Raw genomic sequence first — 15626 nt, forward strand, 5'->3', positions numbered from 1 at the left:
CCCAGTCCATACCAGTATAGATCCTAACACATTACCCAGTCCATATCAGTATAGATATCCAACATGAGATTTCCCCATTGAGATCTGATGTGTTCCTTACATTTTTTGAGCATATATATATATATATATATATATATATATATATATATATATATATATATATATATATATATATATATATGTATTTACACACAAATTTGTGCTTCTATTTTAAACAGAATGGATTGTTTTACAAGGTTAGGCTTTACATATACTTAAAGAGGTGGGGAGGGAGCCAGGATCAACTTTTACAGTATAATATGAATTTTGATCCTTTTTGACGCATTTCTCACTAAGGATAACCAATCATCAAATGGTCAATTTGAGTCCTGGACTCCAGTCTGTCCTTTAATTCTAGTTCCTACCCCTTCTGTAAACGAAGCACCCCAAAACCTGAAGAGAGGAATTATAAATGGTGATACTGACCAAACTCATCTGCAGAGAAGTGTCTCGTCCAGAAGGATTTTCCATTTGTCAGGGTCATCTCATATTCTAACTGCAAACCATCTCCCTGCAGAGAATAACAGTGTTAGCAAGAAGGTGTATAATCAGTACATAGAGCAAGAATAAAATAGAAAAAAAAAAAAACTCTACACACTATTATCACTCTGTTCTCCCCACCTAACAGCAAGCTTCCAGTGTTAGACTGGCCGCACTGTGCAATACAGGAAGTCAGTACAAACACAGATTTAGACTTATACTAAAGAAAAAGTAGTGGCCTTCTATACCTTCCTAGAGCTCACCTTTAAAAGAAAACTCATTATAGTATAATTATACCCAGGGCTTTTTTTCTCACCCAATAGGTGCAGGAACTCCCCCTTTCTGAGTCACCCCTTGTCTCCACCCCCTTTACCATTCCTTGGTTCCACCCCCTACCCACCTCCCAGTACTGCCCCTTTTAGAGAATACATAACCAAGTAACAATTGTGGTACTAAGTAATTTGTATGGAATTTGTCAATGATAACAAGAAAAGCAGTAAAATAGTTCCCCTGCAGCCAGCAACTATAGATCCCCCAGCAATAATAGACTACCTGCAACAAAATACTCCTTCACCCAGAAACAAAAGAGCCCCAGCAGAAATAACAGATCTCCCTGCAGCCAGCACCAATATACTATCCAGCAGCCAGCAACAATAGACCCCCCCCCAGCAACAATGGATCACCCGCAACAATACCCCCTTTCCCAAGCAAGAATAGACCCCCAGCAGCAACAATAGATTTCCCTGCAACCAGCAACACTAGATTCCTCCCAGCAACAACTGGCCCCAAGCAACATAAGACCCACCCCCAGCAACAGTTGATCCCCCACCAGCAACAATAGACTTCCCACCCCACAAAAATAGATCTCCTCCAGCAAAAATAGATCCCCCAGCAGCTAGCATCAATAGACATAGACCCTGAACCGCTTGCCATTATATCCATTCAGTGCTGGAGGTGCTGGAACTGTGTTGCCCCCCCATTCCCGCTGAAAAAAAGCCCTGGGTATACAGTATTACCGCCCCCTTCCCCCCATCCCACCCCCGCCCCCTGTCTTACACCTAGTTGCCCCATCTTTTCTGTGATTTTCTCTGTGGACCTAGACCAGGGGTCTTCAAACTATGGCCCTCCAGTTGTTCAGGAATTACAATCCCCATCATGCCTAGTCATGTATGTGAATCTCAGAGCTTTACAATGCCTCATGGGATGTGTAGTTCCTCAACTGCTGGAGGGCCGTAGTTTGAAGACCCCTGACCTAGACACTTCAATTGGTCTTTGGTTCTTTGCAGGAGTGGAAGAATCTCAGCAAATTCCTATGTAAAGGCCATTCATTATTCAACCCAATGGTGGATGCCCCTTTCAAATGAATATTTGAGGATTCTCCCACAGACAGAAAAATAAAGCTTTCAGCAATTAGCGGGCCACCCAAAAACTTTTGGTAATAATGCTTTTTGGCTCCTAACGGGCCACACAACAAAGATTTAGAAGAAGCATTTACAAGTGTAAGACTTGGAGGGTTGGAGGGGAGATATTTAAAGGATAACTAAACAGAAAGTACAGTTATTCTTTAACTACTTGCCGACCGCCGCAAGTACATATACTGCGGCAGTCAGCCCCGGCCAGGCAAAGTGACGTATATATACGTCACTAGCCTGTCACCGGCTTGTGAGCCAATAGCGGGCGAGCGCGCACCCGCTGAGGCGCGCGCCCGCCCCGGCTCGTTCCCTAAGAAGTCAGTGCGTGTGACCGGCAGACCCGATGTCCTCCGGTCACTCGCGATCGTTCTCGGGGAAGGGAGAAAGGCAGGCGGCTAATGTAAACAAGCCGCCTGTCATTCTCCCCTGTGTAAAAATGGAGATCAGACGGTTCTACTATGTAGAACCGTTGATCTCTGTTTTTACACTAGTAGCCATGTCCCATCACAGTTAGAAAGCACGCCCGTAGAACACACTTAACCCCTCCCTCTCCAATACAGTTAACCCCTTCCCTCCCAGTGTCATTTTTACAGTAACAGTGCATATGTATAGCACTGATTACTGTAGTAATGTCACTGGTACCCCCAAAAGTGTCAAAAATGTCAGTCAAGGGTCCGATCTGTCTGCCGCAATCGGTCGCAGTACCGCAAAAAAAATCGCAGATCGCCGCCATTACTCGTTAAAAAAAAAAACACCAAAAATTACAAAAATCTTTCCCTTAGTTAGTAAACGCAATAACTTTTGCGCAAACCAATCAAAATACGCTTTTTGTGATTTTTTTTTTACCAAACATAGGTAGCATAAAACAAATTGGCCGGAAATGTTAAAAAATTTTGCTTTTTACATTTTTTTTTGGCAATTTCATATAAAAAAATTTGAAAAATATTGTTATTTTTGCAAAATTTACGCTCTTTTTTGTTTATAGCGCATGATAAAAAAATCGCACAGGTGATCAAATACCACTAAAAGAAAGGTCTGTTTGTGGGAAAAAAAGGACGTCAAATTCGTTTAGGTACAGCGTCGCACGACTGCGCAATTGTCTGTTAAAGTCACGCAGTAAAAAAATCACAAAAAAAACCCTGGTCAGGAAGGGGGTAAAATCTTCCGGGGCTTAAGTGGTTAAGATAAATCATAGTAGCCTATAGGCTAGCGCTAGCCTGTACTATCTGCCCCTAGACACTAATACCTGATGAGTAGGTCCCTGGTGACCTAGGCACAAAAAGCCACATTGTGAATTGTCAGATTGGGTGCCTAGCACTTAATACATCTTGGAAGTCTGGTGGCATTCCAGGGAAGGCCGGTATGATCCAAGACTATCTTTAAAGCAAGCATTTCAACCCCCCCCCCCCCCCCCAGCACCCAAATCTAAGGTGCCTAAGTTAGCTTAGTGTGTAGTGAACTGTTTCTTAAACTCAGAATGTACAGTATGTGGTGTCCATAATATCTCACCCCACACTTGCTGAGCGCTATGTACCACCATCTCTCACGGACCGACCGGAAGCTCCGCCCACTGTTGCAGCTCAAGTAGCTCTGCCCATTCTCTTTTGTCACCTGAAGAAAGAAGACCAACATGGGTACACAGTTAGACTAGAAAATTGGATTTTATCCAACGCATACAACACAGTGTGGATGAGTCCTATGAAATGATGGAAAAAAAGATTAACCACATCTGAACTAGTGATCGACCGATATCGTTTTTTCATTGCCGATACCGATATTTTGGCCATTGCATATCGGTATCGGCCAATATTTTCGTACATTTAAAAAAAAAATTATTTTATTTTTATCCCTTGTGGAGGTATATGGGGTCCAAAAGACCCCAAGCCCCTCCTCTGCACTTAAAAGCATTCAAAACACCAAGTTTGGCTGTTTTGAATGCTGTCCTTTTTTTTAATCTAGCGCCAGACAGTACCCGGAAGTGATGTCATGACATCACTTCCGGGTTTCCATGGAGACCCAAACAAAGGCGAATGCGGCTTTGATTGGGTCTTTGGTTCGTGCAGGCTGGTTGGTGGGACAGGAGACCCTGGCGAGCCGCGGAAGGCGGCGGGGGACTTCCCCTCCCACTTCTTGTAATGACAGCTGAGCAGTTTCTCAGCCGCATCGGTTGTCATTACAAGACAGCCGACTGTCGGCTATGGACGCCGGTACCGGGGTGATGCCTCTAGCTGCAGGCATCACTCCAGTACAAGCACTTTCCTGAAATATCGGCAATATCGGCTGTTACGACACCCCAAATTATGAAAGGGGTTACAGTCGTCTAGGATAATCCACTCCCGAACACCCGGACAGCTATCGACCACTCCAATCCACCATACATGAAGCACATCAATAATTCCCCCCCCAAGTACGAGACAAGGCTCTGTAGTGAGGTTTTTGATCAAGAGTAACTCTCTTCTCTTTTATTGCAAGAAACACACACTTATATATACTTTGAGAATACCACATGAACAATGACTGTGTAATTACAGCCAGGTGAGCTCATTAACATGCTTATCAATAGTTTCAGACTCTATTAACATACTGTCCTATTTTAGACAAAAGCACTGAGTTAATCAGTAGACATTCTTTAGGAGGGGGCTGCTGGAAACAATCCCCCCCCCCTCAATCTGCAGCTAATACACATTGAATTTGCAGACATAGTGACAACCTCTTTAAAGGAATTTGGAGCGTAGCAGCTAAAACATAGGGAAACAAAGTCTTTTAAAGTCTGGTCCATAGTCCAAAGGCAGCAGGCGGGCAACCAGGCTCCTCCAATGCAATGGGGCAAGATTGGTCTCGTCACATCTCTCCCCCTTTCCAAAAAGACTAACAGGGTACCTGACCTCCTGCCGGTCAGTGCCCTCGTTAGTCCAGCAGCCCACCCACAAAGCAGAAAACACAGTACAGCCCACCCACAATAAATGGTCACTACACCTGGGTAGAGGAGAAATTTGTCCATGTCCAGGTGCCTCACCTTGGCTGTGTGGGAGACTGGCAGACTGCCTTGGTGGGTTGCTGAGTGGGCAGGGACCAGCGGTACTCTGCCCTGGTGCCAGCGCTACCACAGAAGTAGCCTGGTTGGAGACGGGTTGTTGGAGGGGGAGACCAACTGTCTCCCCTTTAGATACACCACCATGCTGCTGTGGCGGAAGACCGACTGTCTTCCCTTTGGCTAAACAGCCCTGTTGCTGGGGGTCAGGACCGACTGTCCCTACCCCCTGTGCTGTGAGTGCAGAGACCACGGTCCCATCTGCACTGTTGGGGGGCTTACTGTCTCCCCCTGGTATGTTAAGCTGCTGCTGTGGGATGGAGACTGGGCTCCCAATTCCCAATAGCTCAATCTGCCGCTGGGGGACAGGACCAACCGTGTCTGCCCCCTGTAAGTCAATCGGCCGCTGAGGGATGGAGACTGCGCTCCCAATTCCCTGGATATCACTCTGCCAATGGGGAGGGGGGGTAACAAGCTCCTCTCCCAAATATACTTCCAGCCCCTGGGGAGGGAGACCGACTGTCTCTGCTCCCAATACAGTGTCCTGTTGCTGAGGAAAGGAGACTGGGCTCTCTGTTTCCTGCAGGACACTCTGCTGCTGTGGGATGGAGACTGAGCTCCCAATTCCCAACAAATCAATCTGCTGCTGGGCGACAGGACCGACTGTCTCTGCCCCCTGTAACTCAGCCTGCCGCTGGAGAATGGAGACTGGGCTCCCAATTCCCAATAAATCAGGCTGCCGCTGGGGAATGGAGACTGGGTTCTCCTCTTCCCTTAACTGTACCTGCCGCTGGAGTTCCTCCCAACGTGCCAGCTGGCCCTCTCTCTCTGCCCTGTCTAGCAGAGTCCCGAACACTAAGTTCTTCGCGAACCGCTTGGATCTCTCCAGTGGATTGGGTCCGAAGAAGCTCAGCCGTAACCACACCATACGGTCATATTCTTTCAGAGAATATCTGTACTCCACTGCTGGTTCCATGCTGGTGCTGTCAGGGTCGCTGTACTGGGACATGCGTTGCCCTCAAATGTAAAATCCAGAGCAATGGTGTCCCCTGTAGCTGTCCTTCTGGCTGTAGGATCGATCCCGTCGCTTGCCACCAATTGTTACGACACCCCAAAGTATGAAAGGGGTTACAGTCGTCTAGGATAATCCACTCCCGAACACCCGGACAGCTATCGACCACTCCAATCCGCCATACATGAAGCACATCAATAATTCTACCCCCAAGTACGAGACAAGGCTCTGTAGTGAGGTTTTTGATCAAGAGTAACTCTCTTCTCTTTTATTGCAAGAAACACACACTTATATATACTTTGAGAATACCACATGAACAATGACTGCCAGGTGAGCTCATTAACATGCTTATCAATAGTTTCAGACTCTATTAACATACTGTCCTATTTTAGACAAAAGCACTGAGTTAATCAGTAGACATTCTTTAGGAGGGGGCTGCTGGAAACAATCCCCCCCCTCAATCTGCAGCTAATACACATTGAATTTGCAGACATAGTGACAACCTCTTTAAAGGAATTTGGAGCGTAGCAGCTAAAACATAGGGGAACAAAGTCTTTTAAAGTCTGGTCCATAGTCCAAAGGCAGCAGGCGGGCAACCAGGCTCCTCCAATGCAATGGGGCAAGATTGGTCTCGTCACATCGGCAACCTCCGGGGCCGATTCCAATATATCGGGTAAAGTGCATATCGGCCCCCGATATATCGGCTTTGCCGATAATCGGTCAATCCCTAATCTGAACATCTCCTATTTGCTCCATCTTGGTTTGTTAGATACATCACCTACAGTGTCTTGTCATATTGTTCAATAAGTGTAAAAAATACCTGCCTTCCTGTGGTATCTTCCTCTAATGTGAAAAAACTTTCCACGCTATCCTTGTGTATAAACCACCTGTTATTCAACTCTATATACTTTAGAAAGCAGCTAGCACAATTATGCATCCAACCACCTGTACAATATGCAATAAATATATATAGTCACAAAAAAGTGCAGCGCTTTACTACAATAAAGTGCATTCAATTTAAAGGTGCATAAACACATATCTGAAAACAGTGTAAAAAATCATCTATATATAATAAATTTACGTGAGTCCATCAATAAATGACTCAATGCTTGTGAAAAAAGTGCAGTCCCATACACTAGAAACTCTTCAGTAATTGCCTCTGATCACCACAGTGCCCTTCACCCCACCTATGGGCATCTTCTCACCTGCTTGAATGGACCTCACAAATGAAAGGAGGTCTATATGCACTTTGCACTGGCTGTACACTCCAAATCCGTGGCTCTCAGCATGGTGTCAATCATATAGGAGGCAAGAGGAAAGAACCATAGTGCAAATCGCTAATAAAAAGTATTTATTTCCATATAAAAATGCACTCACATTTCAGAAGTAAAAAGCAAGCATTTCACAATACAATCCTCTGCATGCACAGCTCCACCTCGTCCCAGCGTGATTACGTCACCGCCCACCTCATGCGTAGTGACCAATGGGCTTTCTCAAAGGTTCAGAGTCTGTGTATGCCGAGGATTGCATTGTGAAATGCTCGTTTTCCTACTACTGAAATGTGAGTGCATTTTTATATGGAAAGAAATACTTTTTATTAGCGATTTGCACTATGGTTCTTTCCTCTTGCCTCCTATATGATTGACACCACGCTCAGAGCTGCTGAGAGCCACAGATTGGAGTGTACAACCAGTGGGATCGGTGCCACTTATAACACTGCAAGGCGCATTGCAGTGCAGATTAATTAGTGAGGTCCATTCAAGCAGGTGAGAAGACCCCCATAGGTGGGTTGAAGGGCACTGTGGTGATCAGAGGCAATTACTGAATAGTTTCTGGTGTCTGGGACTGCACTTTTTTTCATGGACATTGAATCATTTATTGATGGACTGTATATATATTTCAAAGAAAAGATGGACTCTTTTCTTATATACAGTGCCTTTGCGAAAGTATTCGGCCCCCTTGAACTTTGCGACCTTTTGCCACATTTTAGGCTTCAAACATAAAGATAGAAAACTGTAATTTTTTGTGAGGAATCAAAAACAAGTGGGACACAATCATGAAGTGGAACAAAATGTATCGGATATTTCAAACTTTGTTAACAAATAAAAAAACTGAAAAATTGGGCATGCAAATTATTCAGCCCCTTTACTTTCAGTGCAGCAAACTCTTTCCAGAAGTGCAGTGAGGATCTCTAAATGATCCAATGTTGACCTAAATGACTAATGATGATAAATAGAATCCACCTGTGTGTAATCAAGTCTCCGTATAAATGCACCTGCACTGTGAAAGTCTCAGAGGTCCGTTTAAAGCGCAGAGAGCATCATGAAGAACAAGGAACACACCAGGCAGATCCGAGATACTGTCGTGGAGAAGTTTAAAGCCGGATTTGGATACAAAAAGATTTCCCAAGTTTTAAACTCTGTCCATAGGACAACAATCAGTCCTATACTGCACAAATCTGGCCTTTATGGAAGAGTGGCAAGAAGAAAGCCATTTCTTAAAGATATCCATAAAAAGTGTCGTTTAAAGTTTGCCACAAGCCACCTGGGAGACACACCAAACATGTGGAAGAAGGTGCTCTGGTCAGATAAAACCAAAATCGAACTTTTTGGCAACAATGCAAAACGTTATGTTTGGTGACAAAGCAACACAGCTCATCACCCTGAACACACCATCCCCACTGTCAAACATGGTGGTGGCAGCATCATGGTTTGAGCCTGCTTTTCTTCAGCAGGGACAGTGAAGATGGTTAAAATTGATGGGAAAATGGATGGAGCCAAATACAGGACCATTCTGGAAGAAAACCTGATGGAGTCTGCAAAAGACCTGGATAGAGACTATAATAAGGCTTACCTATAGGTACTGTAAATATCTTCTCAACATGCACCATTTAGGAAATATTTACTGTATACGCAGCAGATGACGTCACCGGCGCATGCACTCTGACGCTTCTTCAGAGCCCCGTGCCGTGACCGTTTTCTTCCGCGCACATGCTCAGGACTGACGTCACGCGGCTCCGGCCAGTCACAGAGCCAGAGTCCGCGGACCCGGAAGGAAGATGGGTGAAGATGGATGCGGCCTCAAGTGATTACAGCGAGGGCGTCGTTTGCAGGTAAGTTTTACATAATGTGCTCGTATGCGTTGCATTATGCCTTTATTTTTGCAGGTTAGAAAAGAAAAAAAAAAGAGCTTTTTACTTCCTCTTTAGGAAATTGTATAAAAGAATGGAGAGAAGGGGAGAAAAAGATAGATATGTCCTGGAGAGCTCTCGAGTTTATATGAAACACGTAGACACCATGCGTATACACACTGCCTCTTAGTCATCCACATGGATGGACACATGCCAGCAATGCAGCGAGTGGCACACAGCATTTGTCTTCCTTCCATCTAATGGGTGAGATTTGGGGCACAACTGTCTTCCAGATGCAAGACGAAAAAGAATTATTGATATTTACTTGAAGAGGAGACTATGCACGTGTAAGCTTTTTATTTAATTAATTAAGTATAACATATTGTGAGCTTGGCAGCCCTCCAATGTTAACCTTATATCTTTATCTATTGGAGTGGCAGTTAGGAATTTCCACCCTCCCCAAAGGAGGGAACACCTTACGAAATTATTTAAAAGACTGGTGAGAAGGAGGGTAAAAGAAAGATATGTCCCGAGGTGGTCACCAGTTGAGATGAAACGCGTAGATGCCATGTGAATAGACACCGCCTCCTAGTCATCCATGTGGATGGACATATGCCAGCAATGCAGTGAATGGCATACAGTATTTGTCTTCAATCCATCTAATGTGTGAGATTTGGGGCACAACTGTCTTCCAGATGCAAGACGAGAAATGATGATTGATATGCATTCGCAGAGGAAACTATGCACGTATAAGCTCCCAATTTGATTAACTAAGCATAACATATTGTGAGCCTGGCAGCCCTCCAATGTTTACCATATTAATAATTTCAAGTTTAGTTTAAATACCTCTATATCTTTCTTGAGTGGCAGTTAGGAATCTCCATCCTACCCACCGTGGTACAAAACATAGGTTTTTTTTTAACCGGCTCATCAAAAAAATGGTGAAGCAGCAGAGGAAATAAGAGCCAACTTCAAAAAAGGAAAGGAATAGTACAGAATCCCAGCGACAGAGAGTTTAAAACCTCATTTTAGATTGCATGGGCACCTAATAATAAAAAGTTAATGAGAAAGTAGAATATAGTGACACTTGAGTCATATATTCAAGCGGGAATAATCCCCCAGGGATTAAGGGAAATCTCACCATTAGTCCATCAGAGGAATGAGCACTTCCTAGACAAATGGAAGGGGAAATGTATCAACCATAGACTTTGTAATCTAGGATTGATAGTAGCTGAGATAAAAATACTTTTACGGGAACTGGAGGAGTCTATTGAATCCAGCGCGTTAAGACTGAATGAATTTTAAGATCTTCTCAACTTTAAAAGCGGAATAAATCTCTTTGAAAGAAGGTAAAAGACCGAAAGGAGGAAGAACAAAAGAGTGGGAAACAAAAGAAATATCTACGTGACTTCCAGGACTGGGAAACCAGAGATATTTTTGATTTAAAAGGACGCAGAAGTTAAATCAGGTCCAGAAATAGATATAGACAGATATCTTTGGAATTAGAAGGAAATAGTATAAGACATGAGAAATAGGTATGAATTCTAGACATTGAAAATTGTAAAAAGAAAAACAGGAAGGAAAACAGAATATTAATTTTTTTAAGAAATAGAGTTGATGCAGGACCATGTTTCTCTTTTGAATGGGGGGTTAGGCTTTTTTCCAACTAATAAGACAAATGTGCTGGAAATTTATAAAAATTTGTGTTAATTTTGAAGAGTTAATCCTAAACTTCTTTATAGTAAAGAACCAACAAAGAAGAAATATTAATTCTGCTGAAATTAATGGACCAAAACATCAGAAAATATCACTCATATTATTTCCTTAGAACTTCTAGATATCCCTCAGACCTTCTAGATATCCCTCCATTCACCAATTTGAGAAAGAAATAGCAAAATCCAACCGCTTACGAAAAACGAAGTAACTATTAATCCTGGAGTAACAGACTGGAAAGTATGAGGAAAGGACGCTTTTTCAAGGGTGGAGAGATTAGCTTCAGGAGATCTTAAATTCAGACAGGATGTAATCATTAAATCCAATGATAAGGGGAATATAGGATTAGTGAATGAGTAAAATTACATTTTGGAAATTTTCAGACAATTAAAAGACCTCTCCTGGTATTAGATGATAGATTATGATCCCTTTCCTGAATCATTTTAAAACCTTAAAGTCGAGTTCCACCCATTTTTAATAACTTGGATTACATCGATGTATGTAATCCCCTTTAAAACTACTTTTACCAAAGGAAACTTTTATTTTTTTGCTAGTAAATACCTTATTTTCTTCTTTATTCATCCTCTCCTCACTTCCGGGTCCGGCCGCCGATCGGTGATTACGTCATTCGGCGATTCGCAGGGGGTGCTGGGATGTATCTCATGGCATGAAATCTCGCATTATTACACAGGAGTCCTGAGCTGTACTGTTTGTATTGAGGCCGTGCTCTGCCTCGCCTCCGCCCCGCCTCCTCTCAGTGAGCTGTACTGTATGCATTGGATTGAGGCTGTGCTCTGCCCCGCCTCCGCCCGCCTCCTCTCAGTGAGCTCAGTGAGGATATAATGCTTTCAGTCAACGCTCACTGAGAGGAGGCGGGGCGGAGGCGGGCAGAGCACGGCCTCAATACAAACACTACACCTTAGGACTCCTGTGTAATAATGCGAGATTTCATGCCATGAGATACAATCCAGCACCCCCTGCGAATCGCTGAATGACGTAATCGCCGATCGGCGGCCGGACCCGGAAGTGAGGAGAGGAAGAATAAAGAAGAAAATAAGGTATTTACTAGCAAAGAAAAAAAAAAAACAGTTTCCATTGGTAAAAGTAGTTTTAAAGGGGATTACATAGATCTAAAGTTACTAAAATGGGTGGAACTCCACTTTAAATAAGAAATTGCATTTAGCCTGCCAGGAGGGACAATCCCCCCCCAAAAAATGGGGGGGGGGAACATACCTTAAAGTTTAGGAATACAATATTCCTGCTTTTTATAGAATAAAAAAAGTGAACAAATGTATGAGTTACCCTCCTGGCTGGGCAGTTGTTTCCAGTGCATGTAGCCCTCTAGAACGGGTGGTGGAGCTACAAATCCCATCATACCTTCACCTCTGGGACTCCCGCTTATGACTGTTAGCATCTTGCAATGTCTCATGGGATTCGTAGTTTCACCACAGTTGGAGTGCCAAGGATGCCTACCCCTGCTATAGACAATAGAGGGGGGTGGGGTGGTTGCAATGGGTGCAGCATGCATTCAGGCCTATGCATGCCTACAAATGGGTTGGCAGGAGCAAACCAATGTGTACGGCATGTGTAGGAATATACTCTCTTATGGGTCTGATACTTTGATGTTGAGGTAGCATGTCTAGGAGTAGTTGGCTGAATTTGCAGAAAAAAATGCCCATTAACACGTTCAATGTTTTTCTCACTTATTAATATAGTGAGGAAGTGATTCAGTGTTAAAAAAAACAGGTAAATCAGTTGAGAACTACAACTTTTTGGAGGCCAATAGCCAGAAACATTCCTACACACCGTTACTCATCATACATGCCCCCTTTATAAAAAAATGCAGAGAACTTAAGAAAAGTAGGTTCAGATAAAGGGACTAGACACATGAGGTTATCTGTGCTAGTACGATTAAGCACTGGTAAAAATCTAGCAGGAATTATTGAACCCCATCATAAAAGTGGAAGAATGCCAGCTAGGTAAATTTAGATAGCTTAATTTGGCACACTTCAAGAAAGACTTCATGATCAGTTACCCAAACTTTGGCATATTCTTATGTTGGACAATGGAAATTCAAAAGGAGTGGGCCCATATCAAAATCTGATAGCTAAATAGGACGCCAGTCTTCGGGGCATGTTATTTCACAATAAATACTCCCCTAAAAAAGGTAGAGTCTACAAGTTACCTAATGGAATGTTTGGATGTGACCATTGTCATGTTTGTACATTTTGTATAAAAAAAAAAAAAAGAGAGTTTTTTGGGCTAGCAGTCTCATTTCAAGATGTTCTCAATTCAGTCATTCCTGTACCACATAATTTGGAATTTATTATATAAAGTTTCCTTGCAATAAAATCTGCAATGGGAGAACCAAAAGAGAACTTAAGGTTAGGATATGGGAACCTTTGTAATATATAAGGGGAAAAAAGACCCTTAGAGGACCATTTTAAACAATACCACAACGCTTTGGTGAATAGTTTTAAATTTTAACGGGATTTTCCACCCACAGCTATCACACAGGCAAGGTGATGACATCAAACATTTGAAAAAAAAAAACATATTTATAATAGTACGGCACCAAAAAAAACATTATTCATTTGGTAGACTAAGAAAACCACAGAAAAACATTCATCCAACTTGTGAAAGTGCCTCTGTGGGACATGAAGTGGCTCGCGTAAATTGATCTAATCCATTATAAGAAGATTCAGTGGGCTTTTCACAGTGCCTCGTAATTATACTGTGCAGACTTTCTCCTAATGGTCAGGGTGTGTGGGTGAGGCTGTAGTAGAATCACTATGAGGATGGTGCTAGAAGCTGGGATAACATGACCTGTACATTGCAGACTTAGCTGAATAGCTATTCAAAAGCTAAGGACAGAATAAACTATACAGATTATCTAGCCAAACCGCATGTGGACAGGATGAAAGCTTGCATGAAAATATGAATCATTAGGCTGGCATGCTGTGCTCCTTGAATGAGTTACAATGCTACATTTTTATGCCTTACAGGAATGCACCTTTATACTAAACTTGCCATGATCAAAATGTAGGCGCTGTTACCATCACATTCTTAGCAAATGCTATTATCCTGGCTGTAGTGCTTATTCTTTAGCTTTACTGGAGCAATTATACAGATTTCGCTGGCTGCATGCTCCAGGTCAGCGATTTACTAAGTAGACATGTGCAGAACGAAAAAATTTATTTTGTTTCAATTTGTTAATTAACTCATTTTGTTTAAAAATTTAAAGTGTGTCTGTAAGGGTATCAAAGAATTATGTATACAGTACAAAATGGTACCAACGTCCCTATACTGAGACTAGTTAGTTAAATTAGTTTTCGTAATTCATTTAGTTTTGTTTCATTTATTAGTTTTCTTATTTAATTAGAATTTTCCAATTTCGACCAAATTGAATTCAGTTCATCCAAATTTAATTCAATTCAAATTAATTCTGAAAATTTAAATTCAATGTTTTTTTTGTCGAAATCAGCTGTCAAATTTTTTACATCCAAAATTAGCAATATGTTTACATTTCAAATTTGTTGCCAAATTCAATTTAAATTTGAATTTAGTTATTTCGGCCAAATTTTGTTTCATTATTTCGGAAGATTCGTTAACATTTGTTACTATTGTGATTCGGAATTTGAATACATCGAATACAACAAAATTAATTGCACATGTCTATCAATAAGTACTGAAGCCAAAGGACTGTCCTGACAACCAGGCAACTATATGCTTCTTAAGAAGTCATCAATGAACAATGAAGTCAGCAGCTGTGTCAATCATGACCTGTTCAGTTTCATTTGCTAAAAAAAAGGGAGAAGTATTTAACAAGAGGAGCTCACGTTATTTATTAAGGGCCTTACCAGACAGCCAGACCAAACATACTGTGTTGTCAGGTTAATTACTTGGTTGTTCTCTGGCCGGATCACAGACTCCTTCATCAGGCAATCCTACAGAAAAGAGCACCAGTTGTAATACAGCTATCATCAAACAGATAATGCATGCCCCAAAAATTAGCTTCCAGCTCCAACTAACCTTGTTCCCATTTTTATACACCGCAGGCCACTGAGATGGGTCATCAAAGTACAGCAGAATGTTCTGGCAGCATTTAGCCTGTAAAAAAGCATGAAAGTATGAGTAAAGGTGTGGCAAGGGGTTGGCCCTACGGTTAAAATTATTTTTAATAAAGCAATGTAAACAAAGAAAAAATTACCTGCGCCACCTACAGGGTACAAGCAGCTACCTCAAACTTTGGAAGGTTAAAAAAATATTGCACATAAAAGGAGCGCTAGTATACAACTGCCATTAACGAAATAAGATAAGAGTAAAGTCCATCAAACGATGTGACAAAACCGGTTGTGGCACTACAGATGGTAAACTGTGTTTTTAACCACTTTGCCGCTGCTCACTAGAGCTCTACTGCGGCAAAGTGGCTCTTGTAGGTCTGACGACGTAGACCTACGTCGGCAGACACTCCCCCTTCTCGGCGGCGCTGCCGCTGTATTCAGTCACAGCGGGAGTCGGGCCAGGGGAGGAGCAGCGGCGATCGCCCTGCTCTTCCCCGATTGTCGGGGAATCGAGTCTGGGATCTCCTAAGTGACAGGCAGGGTCAGATTGCAGGGTTCAGCATAGCTGAACATGCGATCTGTCCCTGTGTCACTCAGTCACCTCCCCCCACACACGTCAGTAAGCACCAGGCATACATTAACCCCTCCCTCTCCAATAAAGTTAACCCCTTCCCTGCCAGTGTCATTTTTAGAGTAACAGTGCATATTTATAGCACTGATTACTGTAGTAATGTCACTGGTACCC

At 42.6% G+C, this 15626-nt stretch overlaps 1 protein-coding gene across 1 annotated transcript in view; it reads right to left on the bottom strand.

The window, feature by feature from the left end:
* TMEM145 (transmembrane protein 145) overlaps positions 1 to 15626 on the bottom strand; it is a 218499-nt gene that overhangs the window by 59084 nt on the left and 143789 nt on the right. The window contains exons 3-6 of the mRNA XM_082273591.1: positions 14850 to 14927; positions 14678 to 14764; positions 3441 to 3542; positions 466 to 550 (exon numbers count right to left, since the gene is read on the bottom strand). Coding sequence (XP_082129717.1) covers positions 466 to 550; positions 3441 to 3542; positions 14678 to 14764; positions 14850 to 14927 — 352 coding nt within the window. The remainder of the gene's footprint in view (positions 1 to 465; positions 551 to 3440; positions 3543 to 14677; positions 14765 to 14849; positions 14928 to 15626) is intronic.

This window comes from Pelophylax lessonae (genome assembly GCF_965119305.1).
Source record: "Pelophylax lessonae genome assembly, chromosome: 12".
In the NCBI taxonomy this organism is placed as follows: Eukaryota; Metazoa; Chordata; class Amphibia; order Anura; family Ranidae; genus Pelophylax; species Pelophylax lessonae.